The 19,259-nt window shown below is 46.6% G+C and overlaps 1 protein-coding gene across 1 annotated transcript in view; it reads left to right on the plus strand.

Annotated features, from left to right (window-relative positions):
* IGSF9B (immunoglobulin superfamily member 9B) overlaps positions 1-19,259 on the plus strand; it is a 137,049-nt gene that overhangs the window by 37,580 nt on the left and 80,210 nt on the right. The window contains exons 6-7 of the mRNA XM_084807237.1: positions 13,374-13,525; positions 17,626-17,743. Of these exons, the coding sequence (XP_084663363.1) occupies positions 13,374-13,525; positions 17,626-17,743 (270 nt within the window). The remainder of the gene's footprint in view (positions 1-13,373; positions 13,526-17,625; positions 17,744-19,259) is intronic.

A 19,259-nucleotide genomic window follows, 5' to 3' on the forward strand; every position in this document is an offset into this window, starting at 1 on the left:
GGTAGGGTGGCACAAGAAGAAGGAGTGGGTGTTTAAAGGAGCCAGCTAAAACTGTCTAGGATTTTCTGGGAAGATGGTGGAAGACAGAAACAGTAAAAATGAGTTGTAAACACAGCATGGATTTCTGTGCTCGGGGTTGAAACACACCCCCTCCAGGTGAAATGTCTGTTCAGTAACGCTGCATGGCTACCTAAACACTGAATCAAATTGACATTTATAGAGTAAATCATGGGAGGATGTAATTTTTCTGGAACCCAGCTACCAAATTCCTTTTTCTTCTGCTCAAGTGACCACAGATGTATTCATGAGTACAATCCTTCAGAATGTCTTTCTGTGTAGCGACTTGCCTTCTATGTACACATTTTTGTCAACTACACTTTTGTTCCTTGGCATTTTTCTATGAGACATTCAACCTAGCAGGCAACCCTAGGTGGCTGCTGTCATGTGCAGACCCTTGGTATCAGCCTGAGCCTTGGATGGTCTTCATCCAAGTGGCAGGGACTATGACTCCAGATTAAGTGGGCAGCAGTTTAGAAGGTAGGTTCAGAGTGATGATTAGTCCTCAAATCAAGATCTGCAGAACCATGGACAGCTCATTGGCAGCAGACAAGTTATTCCGATGACAGCCAAAGGCCTGGCTGCTGACTGCTGACATGCTGCAACTTGATGTTGCATAGAATAAAGTTGCTTGAGCGAGCAAGGGGGTGGGGACATTGTTATTGGGCCTCTAATGAAAATCTACAGAAGAGTAAACACCCTGAGTACATGGTGTGTTGATTCAGTATTCCTGCCAGGAGAGCCTGGCCTGGGTTCAGGATCTGGCAATATTTTGCTGTACTCCTCTTCCATGAAAGGATTATCTCCTTGATTCTATGGACAACACGTTCAGAAGCTAGTGGACCTCAAACACAGACATTTTTGATTCGAGATCTCTGCTGATGAGGCCCAAGGTCTGGGTCAAAATTGACAACTGTGGGTAAAGGTTTTTGGGGTTTGGGTTGTGTTTTTTTTTTTTTGCTCCAGCGACACATGGAGAAGTCTCCATCTTCCCAGAGCTCCTTCCCAAAGAGGAGCTGGAAGTTAAAGGGCAGATGGCTTGATGTTCTAAGAAGGCAAGGGGTCCTAGTGGAAGTTGGTGGTGAGCAGGAAGTCTCAGAGTTTGAAGTAGTAATGACAGTGAGGTGTGGGCAGGTAACAACAGCCTGTCAGTAGCAGGCCAAGGATTGGGGGTGTGGAAAGGAGAAGAAGAGTTCCGCAAACCATGTGAAGGTGAGACACTGATTGGATGAAAAGGCATTTCATGTTAGTTTGGGAAACTGCACAGCAGTGATAAGGAGCTGCGAGTCTCTGGTTCTCCTGGATCCAGTGTTAGGGGGAGACAGCTTGGCATTTTGTTAATCCCCTTGCCTAAAGTTGGACTTGAAAGGCAGGGAAGCCATATAACTGAATAGACAGATAGAAATATATGTGCATCAGCCACCCACCATTGCAATAAATATATGCAGAATATAAGTATACAAGTAAATAGATGAAATTACCAAGTTAAACATTATAACTAATTAAGGTACTCTAAGCACCATAGATGACCTTATCTTAATAGCAGATGATAAAAATGTTGAGGACTTTACTATTGGCAGACTGTCTTTATCTGTGAGGAGAAAGGACACATAAAAATCAGAGGCATGCTTTGCAAGAGATAATAGTGGAGTAATTAACTCTTTCTGCAAATCTCTGTAAAACAAACAAAATAGAGATAGATGAGGCAGTATTTCAATATTGCCATCTCCACATGGGTATATGTGATTTTGCAGTTGGGTTCAGTGTGAGACCAAAGTTGTGCTGTACATGCTGAGATCGCATACAGGAGAAGGAACTCACAGGATGCCAGCAGGAGAAAGAGATGAGGCTTAATTGTGGAATGATGAGGATGTAGTAAAGAAGGATCAACTTGCAGTGGGGGTGAGCAAGCAGATGAGCAACCAAATGAGACACTGCCTCATTTTCTGGCAGGCCAGTTCTGTGGGTGAAGTTTAAAGAGCTGGTGCTTTGCCACTGACAGGTCTTCTAAAGTGGTCCTCTAGTAAAATGAGCTATTGATCAGGCAAGGACTTACAGGTGTGTCTGGATGTCGACCCCTTGCATCTTACCTGCCAACTCAAATCAGATGCATTTTTCAACAACACAAAATACAACAAATTTACATAATCAAATAAACAAAACAACATTGCTCTAAAAAAAAAAACCCCTAACCCATCCCAAACGCCTGCCTGAACAGCCAGGTTTTCAAAGCCTAGCAGAAGCTCATCAAAGAGGGGGCATGATGGAGGTCACTAGGGTGGGAATTCCACAGAGTGGGGGCCACCACAGAAAAGACCCTCTCTCTAGTCCTCACCAGCCTAGCTGTCCTCGTTGAGAGGCATCCCTGGTGTTGCTGGAGGCACTCCTTAAGATAGACTGGGCTGGGACATATAGGGTTTTAAAGGTCAATACCAACACCTTGAATTGGGCCCGGAAAACAACTGTTAATGAGTTCAACTCCTTCAGCACTGGAGTGATGTGGTCTCGCCGATGGCTGCCTTTAATCAGGTGGTCTGCTGCATTCTGTGCCAGCTGCAACTTCCGAACCATCTTCAAGGGTAACCTCACACAGACTGCATTACAGTAGTCTAGGTGAGAGGAGACCAGTACATGAACTACTGATGGGAACAGATGGTTAAGGAGGTAGGGGCGCAGCCTCTGTATCAGACAGAGTTGGTACAGCGCTGCCCGGCTCACGGCTGACACCTGAGCCTCCATGGGCAGCTAGGAGCCAAAAACGACCCCTAGGCTGTGGACCTGGTCCTTCAGGGGCAGCTGCACCCCATTCAACACCAGGTGAACAGACAGGTTTAACTCTTGAGACTGGTCGGGGTGACTTCTGAACAAGTTGTACTGGTGTTTGATGAGGGAGATCAGTGATGCTAAAAAGGGGCAAAGTGTGAGCAGCGAAGAGATAACAGGCCTTGTTAAATGGCTCCACTCTGTGTCTAGCTTAAGAAGCTGCCTGGGAGATGGGAGGAACAGACCTTCAGGAGACAGAGGAACTTGGCCTCGTTAACTTTTAATAAGGGCTTTGCGCTCATCTGAGCGTCCTTTAATGCGCATTTCTTGAAGTATTAGGCATGCTCACTGAGGCAGATGCTGCAGCTTGTTGCAGCTGCACAATCTTTAAGCAGTTGTAAAGCTCAGGAGCGCTGCCTGTCTGAAGCTGTGGGATGGGTTTTGCTTTTAGGCTCGGCTCTCAAGGACATCAGAGGCTCTTCTTATTTTTATTTTTTATTTATTATTATTTTTGCTCTGATGAGCTGAGCCTCTGAACATTCTTTGGGACAATGTGGAATATTTCATCACAACTAATTCTAGAGGTGAAAAGGGAGTGGCACGGGGACTACTATGTGAAAATGACAGGCCCCTTTTAGGGGTCCCTTTTTCCTCTTGTCTCTCCCCCAATTGGGGAACTTCTTCAAAGGTTTAGCGGCCTCAATAGGATGCTTAAATGTTCCTATTCATTTATGCTCGTAAGTAAGTAGTTCCACATGATTAATAGAAATAGGCTGCATTAATAGAAGCATAGCTTCCAAATCCTGGGAAGTACTAGTTCCCCTCTACTCAGCACTGGTTAGGCCTCATCTGGAGTACCATGTCCAGTTCTGGGCACCACATTTTAAGAAGGATGCAGACAAACTGGAGAGCGTTCAGAGGAGGGCAACAAAGATGATCAGGGGGCTGGAAACAAAGCCTGACGAGGACAGCCTGAAAGAACTGGGCATGTTTAGCCTTGAGAAGAGAAGACTGAGGGGAGATAGGATAGCGCTCTTCAAGTACTTCAAAGGCTGTCACGGAGAGGAAGGCCAGGATCTCTTCTTGATCATCCCAGAGTGCAGGACACGGAATAATGGGCTCAAGTGACAGGAAGCCAGATACCGGCTGAACATCAGGGCCAGGGCCTGCAGGAGAAGCCACCACCACCAGGGAAGAGGCGTGCCTGCTGCTGCTGGGCCTGCTGCTGCTGCCACCGCTGCCGCCACCACCACCACCAACACCAGGCCTTCTCTGCGGACTTCTGCCTGGCAGACCGCCAGTCCCTGCAGGACCAGGCCACCATGTACCGAGCCAGCTGTGCTGCTTCCACCTGCCCCTCCCTGGAGGGGTTACATAAGCTGGCTGGCTGAGGTGGCCTGGGAGAGCCAGGGCCTGCAGGAGAAGCCACCACCACCAGGGAACAGCTGGGCCTGCTGCCGCCGGGGCCTGCTGCTGCTGCCGCCACCGCCACCACCACCAGGCCTTCCCCGTGGACTTCTGCATTATTTTTAAGGGGATTTTTTAGTTGTTGTTGTTGTTGTTGTTTAATTTCTGGGGGATTCTGTTGTGTTTTTAGGGGTGGGTAGCCTGCCTGATAGGCAGGAGTGAGGGGGCATGTGTCCACCTGATGGAGGCAGTGGGGGGAGTGTTGGGGGCCAGCACATACCGAGGCTGGGTGGCAGGTGCTGGTGGAGCACTAGGGGCAGGCCATGCCAGGTAAGGGGAACAAGGGAGAGATGTGTAGTATCTGTCCCCTGCTCCGGGCCTGTCCAGAGCCAAAGGATGGCTGGGGGAGGCATGACCCCATCTTCTGGCCTTTGTTTGCTGCTCTGCAATGCCAGGTCTGTTACCCAGAAAATCGCCCTCATCCATGCCATGATCCTGGATGAGGGTGCAGGCTTGGCATGTATTACGGAGACCTGGCTGGCTGAGGCTGCTGCTCCAACTCTTGGGGCCATGTGTCCAGCTGGATTTTCGTATGCACAGCAGCCGAGGGCTGGGGATCGGGGAGGGGGAGTGGCTGTTATCTACTGAGAGTCCTTGGTCTTCACCAGACCCCCCCTCCGGGAGACCACGGTTGCTGAGTGCATGTACTGGAGGTTGGGCCCGAAGGGCAGTCTAGGGATTCTGCTCGTGTACCGTCCACCCTGCTGTATGATTGACTCCCTGGCTGAGGTGTTTGAGGTGGTCTCTGATGTGCATGTACAGTCCCCTAATTTATTGGTGTTGGGGGACTTCAATGTACATTTGGAGGCCATCCTCACAGGAGCACCTCAGGACTTCATGGAGACTATGGCTTCCTGGGAGCTGCACCATATTCTAACTGGGCCCACCCATGTAGCTGGTCATGCAATAGACCTTGTGTTTGTTTCTGGAGAAGCGGGGAGTGATCTGGAACTCGGGGGTATATCCACCACCCCCTTGTCATGGTCAGATCACTGTCTTCTCAGACTTCTCAGATGTTAGACTTCTCGGTTCCACAACCCCTCCGCAGAGGCGGAAGACCCATTAAAATGGTCCACCCCAGGCGTCTTATGGATCCGAATGGATTCCTGAACGCTCTTGGGGATTCTCTGGAGCACGCCACCAGCGACTCGGTTGAGACCCTGGTGGGTGGCTGGAATGCCGCAATCACTGGGGCATTATATCGGGTGGCTCCGAAACGCACTCTCCCCCTGAACAGGGCTCGGACTGCACCATGGTTCAGTCTGCAGTTACGAGCTCTGAAACAGGAGGTGAGATGGCTAGAGTGGTGGTGGCGGAAGTCTCGCTCCAAAGACGATCAGACACGGTCTAGAGCTGTATCTTCAGCCTATCACGTGGCGGTGAAGGCAGCAAAAAAGGAATATTATGCTGCCTCTATCGCATCTGCAGAGTGCTGTCCCAGGAGGCTGTTCCAAGTGGTCCGGAGCCTGGTCTGTCCCGTGGCTCCGGAACCACTGGAGCATTCTAAGGCCTCCTGTGAGGCCTTTGCAAGGCACTTTGCAGATAAAATTGATCGGATAAGGAGTGTTACTCCGCACGTTGTGGATAGTTAGTGAGCAAGAGGCGGCCTGTGGCAAACCATTTTTGTGGGATTGGTTCCAGTTTCTTCCTTCTGATGAAGTGGACAAGGTGCTTTCATCTGTAAGGCCGACCACCTGCTTACTTGATCCTTGCCCATCTTGGCTCATTATGGGCTGCAGAGAGAGACTGGGTGAGGGGATCAGGGCAGTGGTGAACGCCTCCCTTGAGGAGGGAGTGATGCCATCAGCCCTCAAGGAGGCAGTGATAAGACTGCTCTTAAAGAAGCCCTCCTTGGATCCCCAAGTTCTGAACAACTTTCACCTAGTCTCAAATCCTCCATTTCTGGGCAAGGTGATTGAGCGGGTGGTGGCGATGCAGTTGAAGGCACAGTTGGAAGAAACCGATTATCTAGACCCATTTCATTTGGGCTTCAGGCTTGGGCATGGGACAGACACGGCCTTGGTCACCTCAGTGGATGATATGAGGAGGGCCCTGGATAGGGGTGAATGCTCCTTCCTTGTTCTCTTTGACCTCTCAGCGGCTTTTTGATACCGTTGACCACGGTATCCTCCTGGGCTGCCTGGAGGGGTTGGGCATTGGAGACACCGTATTGTGGTGGTTCTGGTCCTTCCTCTCCGGCAGGTACCAGAGGGTAGAACTGGAAGAAGAGGTTTCGGACCTGTGGCCACTCGTGGGGTACCACAGGGTTCCATCCTCTCCCCGATGCTATGTAACATCTATGTGAAGCCGCTGGGCACTATCGTCAGGAGGTTTGGGGTGCAGTGTCATCAGCATGCGGATGACACGCAGCTCTACCTCTCGTTCAAATCTTCACCAAGGTTGGCTGTAGAATTCCTGTCCAAATGTCTGGAGACGGTGAGTGGCTGGATGGGGAGGAATAAGCTGAAGCTGAACCCTGACAAGACCGAGGTACTTTTGGTGGGAGACAAGAGGAGGCTGGGGGATGTTGACCTGGTGTTGAATGGGGTACGGCTACCCTTGAAAGACCAGGTCTGCAGCCTGGGGGTCATTTTGGACTCCCAGCTGTCCATGGAGGCTCAGGTGTCAGCTGTGAGCTGGACAGCGCTGTATCAACTCCATCTGATACGGCGGCTGCACCCCTTCCTTCCCGACCATCTGCTCCCATCGGTAGTACATGCCCTGGTCTCCTCTTGTTTAGACTACTGTAATGCGCTCTACGTGGGGTTACCCTTGAAGACGGTTCAGAAGCTGCAGCTGGTATAGAATGCGGCGGCTCGCCTGATTAAAGGCAACCACCGGTAAGATCACATCACTCCAGTGCTGAAGGAGTTGCACTGGTTACCAGTTGTTTTCTGGGCCAAATTCAAGGTGTTGGTTTTGACCTTTAAAACCCTATATGGTTCCGGCCCAGCCTATCTTAAGGAGCACCTCCAGCAGCACCAGACAGGCCGCTTAACAAGATCAGCCTCAGGTGGCCTTCTCTCTGTCCCATCAGCCAGGACAGCTAGACTGGTGGGGATGAGGGAGAGGGCCTTTTCTGTGGTGGCCCCCACTCTGTGGAACTCCCTCCCTAGGGAACTCCGCCATGCCCCCTCTTTAATGAGCTTCCGCCATGCATTAAAAACGTGGTTGTTCAGGCAGGCATTTGGGGTGGGTTACGGTATTTTAGAAAATGTTTTTATTGTAGAATTTTATTGTTTTATACTGTTTTATTAAAAGTTGTACATCGCCCAGAGTGGCTGGGTGACCAGCCAGATGGGTGATTAATAAATTTAATAAATAAATAAATACATCAGGAAAAACATCCTAACTGTTAGAGCAATACGACAATGGAACCAATGACCTAGGGAGGTGGTGGGCTCTCCCACACTGGAGGCATTCAAGACGAGGCTGGACAGCCATCTGTCAGGGATGCTCTGACTTGGATTCCTGCATTGAGCAAGGGGTTGGACATGATGGCCTTGTAGGCCCCTTCTAACCCTACTATTCTACTATTCTACTATTTGAGATTTGCTTGAGCCTAGATTTCATTTCTGGAATTAATGCAGTTTGTTCTATAAGTTGATTGAGAGCCTTAAAGACTGCTGCCAGTGTAGAGGGCACCAACGTGCAGTCCTCTGCAACTTGCTTAATATTTCCTTTTGCTGGGGTATGAGCTGGGAGGGGGTGACAGTTTGGGTTGCTACATGACCAGCTCCATGACCATTTGGACTATTAGGAGGGTCCTCCTGGGTGAATAAGTTATAGCGATTTTGTAATGGGGCGGAGCATAATAAATTAAGATGTCTATCTATGCACCAGTCAATTTCTGAACAGAACAGAAATATTTTAGCATAAGAACTCCCAGAGACACTTCTGGGAAAATCTTAGGCCTCTGGGACTTGTGGAAGATCTCCCTGTGAATCACTGCTAGCACAAAGAATACCTCTGGTTTTTCATTTCAGCCACTCAGGGTAGTATCCAATGTTAGTCTTACATAGATTAGACCCTTAGAAATGAAAGGAACTTAAGTTACCCAGAACTGAAGTCCCATTTGTTTCAGTAGGTCTACTCAATGTAAGACTAACATTGGATAGTTGTCCCTTGCAGTGTAATCCTCTGCTTGCCTACTCAAAAGTAACTCCTGTAGAATTCCATGGGACTTACTCCCAGGTAAGTATGTATAGGATTGTAGCCTAAATCATTTTAATCTACTGCGGGTGCCAGATTTAATGCAGATGCTACTTCCACACTAAGTAGGTCACTGTGGTTCTGCCCGAAAGCTAGTTTTTGGAATTCTTACAGTTTACTATTCTAAATCAGGCCTGATTTTTTGCTGAACCCCCATCCTGCCCATCTTCACTGATTACAGACAGCTGTTCTGTCGCTTAGAACAGCTGTCTACAACCAGATGCCTCTGCTGTGCGCTCAGAGGTTTAACTTGTAGTATGTGGGGAATATGTTGCCCTCCAGATGTTGTTGGATGTCAGGAATGATAGACATTGTAGTCCAACACATCTGGAGAGCACCAGGTTGGGAAAGGCTGCCTTGGAAAGGCAGGTGGAAAGAACTTGGGACAAAGGGGCATTGTAGTTGTATCCTGGCTAACTGAAGAGAGGAATTCTGAACTGGAGAGCATCATCTTCAAAATCCTGAAATGCTTTGAGGACAGACCAGCCAGGATTGCATCTGCCCATCAAGATTTAGAATTTTTGGAATGGGACATAAATACATGCCTGAGGAACTGGAGTGTTTCCACTGTTAAATGAGTGGCTCACTGGCATAGCCTGGCTGCTTATCATAGAGTGTGTCGACGGGATGGTGGCTGAAATCTCTTCTCCCATATGCCAGGAGTGGGGTGAGATCTATATTTTTACAAGTGTTACAGTACTATAAAGTGCAGGTCAGTGCTATTGAATGGCACTGAGCTAGGAGGCTATCAAAGTGTGAGTTTCACGAACCCCAGCAGGAAAACATGGAGCATCATTTGCACTTTTGTTTCATTTATTTATACAATGTATTACCCAATTTTATTATAAAATAATCTCAAAGCTGGGTACAAAACCAATAAAACACAATGAAATAATCCGATAAAACAGTAAAATAGAGAACAGAAACATAGATAACTTGACAAGATGCAGCAACACACATTCAATCAAAAACCTGGGTGAACAAATACTTTTAAGACCCAGCACCATCCATTCATGAGGTGGTGGGGAGTTCGACAGTCTGGGTGCCTGTACTGGGAATGCCTTCTCCTGGGTCGCTGCATGTTGAATCCCAGATAAACATGGCACAGTCAAGAGGGCATCCCTGCTAGATCTTACTATCTGGGCAGGTACAGAGGGGAGAAGGAGCTCCATCATGTTGATGTTGTCACTATGTTCACTGCTTCGATAATTTCATTGGTTAGCATTATATAAATGTGTGAAATAAGTAAGTATAGACCTGCAAAACATCTCCTGCTCCACCAGCAAGGACTGAGTTGGCAACTCTTCCAATTCTGAATGTCTCCCTATCACCAGCTTTTACTGGGAGTGCACCCATGGGGCCATGCAGTCAGTTTGCCATGCTCTCTTATTCCAGGAGCTAGCAAAAGCCCATATATTTGTGGGGAGATGCTATCTTTCCATGGTAGAGAACATCCTGGTATGTATAAGGTTCACTTCCCGGCATCTCGAGTTAAAAGGATCTCAGATAGCAGGGGAAGACCATCTCTGAAACACTGTGAAACTAGAACTGGGATATGTGAGCCATTGGTATAAGGCAGATGCTTTTATATCCTTATAAATATGGCCTGAAAAAGAGACCAGAAGCTCAGTGTAAAACCAGCCTATAGGAATTAGGAAGGAGCCACTGTGCCCCCTTTTTCAGCATTCCATTTGTGGGTGCTAGAATGAGAATGGTTTATTTTGGTGACCTTTTTGGTGTAGGGACCTGAATGGGTACAAAATACAAAGGAATAGTTACCAATAATGGCAACAACAGTGCTACTCCCATTCTCCCCCCCCCCAACACTGTGTTGTTGCAAGGGGGGTTCTTTGGGGCAGCTATTAGCCACTGAGAAGAGCACTGCCACCACAAAAGAGGAGGTAGCAAAAAGGTGTAAGACTATTTCATCCCCTGCCCCAGCTGAGAGAACTTCCAGCTCAGCCTAAATAGGAACAGCACACTTATAGGGCAGTGGGGCATTTTTGATTCACAGGGTTTAACAATATTCAGAGTGGGTATGAGAGCAAACTTTTTCATGCATAAGCTGTGACCTCGAGGTTTTCGCTTTACAGTTTTCTGCCTCTGTGTGTATGTGTTAAGAGAACGAAATGCTTAAACCATGTTCAGGGTGACTGGAATTTCATTTTGTTTAACACTTCTTGGGCTGGGTAGCTGGCAGCTCAAACAGTGGGGCATTGTAGGCTGGCGAAAGTGAAACCCCACAGTCTAGCTGCATTGTGGAAACTTAATGAATCACAAGAAATAAACTAACTTGTGTCTGGTTCAGTTGCCCCAGAGCTAGGGAAGATGGAATTCTGCAGCATAGTATTTAAGAATTAATGAGTTTTGTAATGGTTGCCTGGAGTCTATATGGAGGGCTTCCCTCCTCCTCCTTTCCTTTTTCCCACTAAGGGCATTTTCATACATGAAGTTCAGTAATGGAAAACCTACAATTGCAAGAATGCACATTGGCATAACAAATGCTGTTCCCCTGCCTTTTTTCTTCCTGCATTAATAGCTAGTAGACTATAACAGAAACAGCATGGGAGAAGCTCAAAGTCTCAGGTATGGCAACACCCTGCATCCGTGAAAAATTACATGGTAATTAGGGATGTATGAGAATTTCATTTTTGCTTGCAAAACATGTGCACATGTCCAGTTTGAAGCGCCAAATGCGATCACAAGCACGTGTCTGCCGAAAATGTTTGCAAATCCCTGGACACGTGCTTGCTTGTATTCTACTTGTGCAAATTTCCCAGTTCATTTTGCACAATTTTCCTAATTTGCACACATTTCCCTGTTGATTGAATCAGCCCCTCTTGAGACTATGGAGGAAAGTTGTGCAAGTTGGGGAAATCTGTGCAAATTTCATGTTCAATGACTGCTAGATTTGTGCAATTTTCTCTTCGGAACCATGAGCAGGAATCAGGCACAAGACGAGTGGTGAGACGGTGTTCGGAGAATCTTAGCAATCTCAAACATTCCTCATTTGCCCATCCCTAAAGGTAATGCCCCTGCCTTTTATTCCAGCATAACGTTGCTGGAACATCTATGTAACATTGTGTCGTGTGATGTTGCATTACTGGATATGCAGCATTCGTATTAAGGGTGGGTAGATCTACTTGGTTCTGCTATGTAAAGTTCTGGACCTATTTTGTTTTGCAAACCTGAGTGGGTTTCAAAACTGGAATGGAGTCTTCTGTCTACTTTGAGCATCCTCAGAGAAACCTAGCATGGTTAGTCCTTGTTCCACACATACCTAAAGGCCTTGGACATCACACGGTGGCAGTGTCTTTCCTGCCACTCACCATTTCAGAGGCTTTAGAGCAGCCTTCCCCAACATGGTGCCCTCGAGATGTTTTGGACTACAACTTCTGGCATTCCTGACCATTGGCTGTGCTGGGTGGGGCTGATGGAAATTGAAGTCCAAAACATCTGGAGAGCACCAGGTTGGGGAAGCCTGCTTTTCAGTATGTGAGGCAGGGTTCTAGTTTAGATTCCCACCTTGCAAGCCTGCTCTGGCATGGCAAGACACTATGTCAGATGCTATCCCAAGAATGGGCCCACGACCTCCCACAATTCAGTGGGTCCTACTTCTATTGAGAAAATGCTTCCACACACTGAGAACCCAGACTAACACCCCAGAGCTATGGGGGAATATGGCAGCATCTCTCCTTCACATTGGAAACTGCAAGTCATACATGTATGCAGCAACCTTTACCCATAGCCTTGCATCATGAGAAACCTCTTGTCCAGCCTTTCCCAACTGGGTATCCTCTGGAAGTTTAGGACTGTAACGCCCAGCATTCCTGACCATTGAAATCCAAAACATCTGGAGGGCATCAGGTCGGGGAGGCTGCCCTTGTCCCAAGAAATCCAACTTCCCTTTGCATATGATGTTAACCGCTTTTCTCTGGGTGTTCAATAACCCTATTAAAAACTTAATCCTCTAGGTCCAACAGTGCAACATGAGCACAATCATATTCCAAAGAATTAAATTAGGAATCTCCACCCTCCTCCCCGTCCCTGAGCACATTAGCCTGGTTAATTTTTTTTCTTTTAAGAAAATAAATCCTGCTCTGTGAGGTCAGCCACCCAAAATCAGCTCTTTTCAGAGTCAATTGAAATCGCTGAAATATCTTCCTGGAAAAATGGACTTAACAGCTATTTATGATTGGGCCTATTTTGTAATTTTGCAAGAGCTTGTTTAATCAAAAGGCAGATTAGTATCTTCACTGCAGTGCCTCTGTGTGTTTTGACAGTTACACTGTAATTGTGGGGTGAATGGGGGTAGGGAAACTCTTCTTCTTCTTTTGGTAAAGAAAAAGTTTTCTTTGGATCCCTAGACAAATTATCCCAAAAATATACTTTGAGAAGAAGATTTGCTCTTCCTTTTCCCCCTTGCCACCTTCATGGCAATGACATAATCATTCTTCAACAAAATAACTTCATAGGGAGGCTCAGTTGTGCAATTGCTGAACTAGGATGTATTGCAAGTTTAATTCCATGTGTGTAGGACTCAATCAAGTCCAAGGTTTTGTCTTAACTACAGTTGTATGAAATAGCATAGCAAAGCTAGGAAGATGGTGTTACTGCAAGTGATCACTGTGTTTACTTGTATACACATGAGCTTTACCTAGAAATGGCATAGTCTGCTTCTTGCATTACTTGGCCTTTTGGTTTCCCCTGCTTAAAGTGAATGGAACCATTTTTCAGGTGGAAAGAATATGTAGCCCAGCAATGCTCAAGCTCAAGAAGATCCCAACTTTATTCACGGTTGTGTCCTTTGACCATACAGCATGGTACCATAATGCATCCTCCTTCTCATTTCTCCTTTTCAATCTCCTTGGCAGCTCCCCCCACCTTCACAGAAACTCCCCCCCAATACGTAGAGGCGAAAGAAGGCAGCAGCATTACCCTGACATGTATGGCTTTTGGGAATCCTAAGCCGACGGTTACCTGGCTAAAAGAGGGGGACTTCTTGGGTGATAAGAACAAATATCAGGTAAGATCCTGCTCAGGAGGGTCCATAGCTCAGTGGCAGACACATGCTTTACATGCATCATGTACGAGGTTCATTGCCTGGCATTACTAATTTATGTATCTTGAGTAGGAAGGCTGGGAAAGAACTTGGGAGAGTTCCTGCTGATCAGAGCACACATAACTGGGCTAGATGGATGTTTTGGTCTGATGGTAATAGGTAACTTCATATTGTTTATGATCAGTGTGAAACATTATGCCTTCAACATGCCACAGGTTCTGGAAGCTCACAGGTTCTGAGATCTCACTGAGCTGTTTTTCTTTTGCAGGGTGGGGGCAGTGTTGCACATTTCTTTTGCTTTTTTTAATTTACAAACAAACATACTACTGTGTATCCCACAAGTACATACAAAAGGGGTGCACAACCCACGGCCCTTGGATGCTCCCAATGTGACCTGCAGAGCCCTGGGGACCCTGTCTAGAGATCAAAGATAAGGGCAAAGTTTCCCTTGTTAGCACTAGGAGGGGAAACCCTTCCCTTATCTTCAATCTCACATCACAGGTATGAGAGTCAGGGTTTCCCTTGTTAACACTATCACTGGCAAGGGAACCCCCTGTCTTGGGAGTGGGGGGAGAGTGTGTGTCTGTGTGAGTACATCTGTGTGTGTGTGTGTGTCAGGGTTGGAACTGAGCCCATAGAGCCCCAAAGCAGCTGTGATTCTGAGGAAGAGCTATAACCCGTGGGAGAGGAGCCCACTCATTTCTCAGAGGTGCAGCTGCAGGGAGAGGGCCCCCTGCTCGCATTCCTGAGAGAGATAGTGATGCTGGCAGCGAAAGAGCAGGAGATTGGTTGTTGCTAGATGCAAGGCGCTGGCGCAGAGAGAGGCGTGAGGTGGAGGGTGCCGAGAGGAGGCGCTCAGCCTACTTGGCGCTATGGCAACGGCTGCGCCCCGATGCCCCACAGGTAAGGGGGGGAGCCTCCCCTCCTAGCCCATAAGTTTGAGAGCTTTCCCACCCTTCTCCTCAAAATGGGGACCCACTGCATAGATGGAGCTTAGGTTACCCTGTTAGGATACGCTTTGCAGTTCCTTGCTTAGTCGCTGGCAATTAGCATCTGAAAGAGTCATTAAGCTGTAAAGGAATAAAGCCTTGGAGAGAATCCCTTTTGTCTGCATCTTATCTGGGCTACTGGAGGGGACTTTAAGAGGCAGCTAGGACACTCCTGACAGTGTGGGTGGGAAGGGTGACTATGTATCTGCGGAATAGGAAAGCATGTGTGTGTGTTGGGGGGAGTGTGTATGTGCAGTGTATCTTATTTTGGGGCGGGCCAGCTTTGCTTCTGAAGTGATTAGCACAGAATGGGCCATGTTCAGTGTTACAAGGAATATTAGAGGGAATGATGGGAAAGTTTGTTGTAAGCCCCACTTCTAAGGAAGAAAAAGTTAGGAAAGCATGTATGTGTGTTGGGGGGAGTGTGTATGTGCAGTGTATCTTATTTTGGGGCGGGCCAGCTTTGCTTCTGAAGTGATTGGCACAGAATGGGCCATGTTCAGTGTTACAAGGAATATTAGAGGGAATGATGGGAAAGTTTGTTGTAAGCCCCACCTCTAAGGAAGAAAAAGTTCCCAGCCATATATGGAAACCCCCTGGGTGCTTCATAGGCCTCATGTTCTGTATAGTTCCAAGCAGACAATGTAGTGAGCTTCTGAAAGGCTATCATCCATAGCTAGATGGTCTTGTAAGTCATGAGCTCTACTGGCACGGAGTGCTTCCTTACAGGGTTTTGAATGCATCTCAGAATTTCAGTTGGCCAAACACTATAGGCCAAAGTATAGTGTACTTTGTCAATCTGGCCCCCTCCAGACATATTGGACTACAACTTCCATCATCCTCAGCCACCAATGGGCTCTGGCCGGGAGTGATGACAGTTGTCTTCCAACACATCTGGAGGGAGCCAGGTTGGCAAAGGCTGCTATAGGCTCACGATTCATAGTTCAAATAACAATTCCCTTGACACTCAACACCCTTTCATGAGTGACAGTGGCTTATTTTATTTTATTTTTTAAACTGTGTTCTATTTCCACCAGTGCCTTGAGCTGCCAGGTTCATCCCATAGGAAGTGGATCCTGTTTCGTCGTTTCCCTTAAAAGCTCGTGTTTTCTTCCCCTCCCTCATAAAGCCTCTGTCCTCCACTCAGCCAGCAATTTCATATGAATTGTAATTGGTAAACCAGGCATGGGAATTGGCATTGGCACCAATGAGAATAATTAGGAGTCATTGGTTACAAATTGAAATGCAAGGATGAAGTGAAATTAGAATCATTATTGGCAGCAGATGGAGTGGTGGTGTCTATGTGTCTGTGTGGGGGATTTGAGAAGATGGATCGAAGGTGAGGAAGGAATGTGTGTATTGCCTCTATGGTAACTCCCACCTTCAACATCACCCCTCTTAGGACTTTGTCCCCCTCTGAGGCTCCCTCCCAGTCTCCTGATACCGTTTTTCACACATACTAAGCAGAGGATGGGAAAATAAAACCTCCTGTGTTCATGGCTCTGTACTGCAATGGAAATTGCCTGACAGTACCTGTGGCCCAGGTTATTGTTAGTGTGCTTGCCTCATAGAAAGGTGGAGTAGATGTCCACAGCTCATTAGCCCTGTTCAGACAAGGCCCATCCTCTAACGTATGCAATTGATACATATTCAGATGCCCATCTGCACCTTGCCTTCTGCGCATCAGCAGAGCACAGTATGATTTGGAACCTAGAGAAGCAGTTTGAGTGCGTGCATGCGTGCGTGCGTGCGTACGTGTATGTTAGGGATGTTGGAGAAATCCATTTTGGGGGTGGAGTTTGACAGGTTTTCCTAGCCCCCCCCCCAACTTTGTTTTGGTTCCCACTGCCATGCTCAACTTGACCTGCAGTGAATCAGGCCAGTTCCCGAATTTTCTGGAGGGTTTTTTTGGGAAGATCATGCACTTTGCGCAAATTTTTGAGCAATTTGCGCTAATTACAGCCAGATTTGCTCAAATCATGCACATTATGGCCATATTTGCATAAATTGCACAAATCGCTCAGAAATTTGAGCAAATTGCAGAACCTTTAAAAAATGTGCAGAAAAGTTCCTGGAGTTCAGGAACAGCCTGTACCTCAGTTCGGGCATGCAAACTGAGTTGAACACACTGCAGAATTCGGTTGAGCCAAAAAAGAGCCGGATTTCCCAGTGACGGACATCCCTAGTGTGCATGTGTGTGTGTGTGGGGGGGGGGACCTGCCACTTACTACTATATGCATGTTTATTGTATGTATGGAGGATGAGCCCAAAAAGGGCTACTATGATGCCCTGGTGATGGTCCTTACTAGAGACCCTTGGGCCCTTGATTTTCACTGGCAGCCCTGTGTGCCTTACAATGTGTGATTCTGTCCTTTTTAAAAATCATTTTTATTGTGAATTTTAAGAAAACAAAGCAAGAAAAGAAACAGAAAACATAACAAAACCAACAGCAACAAAAAAAAATAAAATATAACATATAACATATTCTGAAATCTAAAATGTGTGATTCTGTTCTTAGCATGGCACACAGTGCAGCTGTATCCTCAGTATCAGGGTGTTTGCGCATGGGCTGAACTAGACATGGCATTTAAATGCATCTTTGCATTTAAAAATGTGAATTAAAAAATTGCCAATAGCATCTGATGGGGTTGTTTGATCATTATTATGATTGCAGTAGGTAGGAAGGGGAAGTTTAATCCTTTCCTCCACTGTCAAAATGAATCATTAGTCTTCATTAACTTTCACCAACCTGGCTGTCCCCAGAAGTATTGGACTACAACCCCCATCCCCCCAGCCAGAGTTCATTCGTAGCTGAGGATGAGGGGAGTTGTAGTCTGAACACATCTGAAAGGAGCCAGGTTGGCAAAGGATGATCTGTAATGTTCGGCTAACTGAAATTCTTAAATACATTTTCCTGACAAAAATTGCTCTTCTGAAGCTGCTATCTGTATGGGGAAGAAATGCAAAGACACCGTTAATTGCATGTCTAGTTGGCCCTGTGTGTGTGTGATGCATGTGCATTTGTAGCTGCAGTTATTTTGTGTGCTTAACTTTCATTCTCTTTCTTCTTCTCAGGTTAGTGATGGGAGTCTGACTGTTGTATCCATCACACGGGATGACCGAGGTGCTTACACCTGCCGGGCTTACAGTATCCAGGGAGAGGCTGTGCACACCACTCGCTTGCTTGTCCAAGGTAATTCCTGGAGAGTTCTTGTGCACTGCCTAGAAGCTGCTGATTCTTAGTAGTGTTCATCTTGGGTCAAAGGCAATGTGAGAAACCTGGGTAGAGAACAGAGCATCCAAGTGCAATTACCAATGTTTCCTTCAGCCACTTTGAGTGCCATTTTTTGGTAGAAAAGTGGTCTATAAATAAATAAGGGAGCAATCCTATGGCCGCTAAACAGTGGCTAGACAGCCATAGGATATTTGGTTTTCCAGGAACTGACCTTGGAGCCTGCACTCCGAGGTCGATTACCAGAGAACTGACCTCCCCCCACTTCCGCACTACCTCGGAGGCAGTGCGGAACAGCTCCTTGCAAGAGGAGTATGGAGCGGCCAAAAAAGGGACGTTCCTGGAGGGTGTTCTGGGGTGGGGAGGGCAGAAATGCCTGTCTGACACATCCAATGTGTTGTACAGCAGCCTCCTCTCCAGCTCTGCCCTCCCACAGTTAGAAAGCAGCAATCGGCTGTCTAGCTGAAAATGCAGGGCAGGAGAAGCGCGGAGGGAATGATCCCCTCCCTGCTTCTCCTGCCTTGCATTGGGTAGGCGGTCACCTCTGAGTTCGGAGGCGGCCGCCTATCTGAATACGATTGTACCCTAAATGATGGTTGCATTGTTAATTTTTAGGAAGCAAGTGAAAATGGAGTTGTTTAGGAGTCGTTGCCTTACTATATGATCAAAGGAACTAAAGAAATTTGTTAGTGGCTGAACAGTGGATGAAGACTGCTCTTTTGGCTTTGGCAAACTTTATGATATGGCTTTTCTGCTTTATTATATACATGATAGAGATTGTTGAGAAATATGCTCTGTCAAGTTTTTTTAAAAAACAGATTTACCCAATTCGCATCACCTAAGCCTTTCAGTTGGCCAAGAAAGAGTTGTATTCCGAAATCTGCATATTTGCGAGCTTTCTGATGCAGCTTGCTTGGGGGGAGGGGGGAATGCTCACAAAATGCATATATTTCACAGAAGTGTGCACAAAAGAACATTCAGCAATGTAAAATTATGGAAAATGCATACATTTAAAAATGAAAACAGAAATGCATATAGTCAAGCGTACATCACAAAAAATGTGCAAGAATAAATTATGAATTTCCATACATAATTTTTTCCTTTAAAAAATACAAACTTGTGCAGAAATGGAATGGAATGAGATTGACCTCAAAATACTGACAAATGTGGCCAGACCAAGATTGACAGATCTGTCCATCCCTAATGCCTGATGGCTTTTTCCCTTGCGTTGGATTGTGATCCTCTTTAAGCTTCCATGTTTGGGTGGCATACAACATGAGAAAGAAATGAAGGGAATGCAGAATCATACTCACATTTTTCCCCTCCCTCTGAAATACAATCCTCTGTAAAAGCAGTGCAATATCAAAGGAAACTTGATTTACAAAAAAATTAATATTATTAAGTTTTATACCCCACCTTGACCAACAAAGTGTTGACAGAGCACCTTGTTTGTTTTTTTTAAATTCGATGTTCCTTC

The sequence above is a fragment of the Heloderma suspectum genome, chromosome 6, assembly GCF_057233095.1.
Source record: "Heloderma suspectum isolate Gila_16-S chromosome 6, 16-S_ref, whole genome shotgun sequence".
NCBI classification, from domain to species: Eukaryota; Metazoa; Chordata; class Lepidosauria; order Squamata; family Helodermatidae; genus Heloderma; species Heloderma suspectum.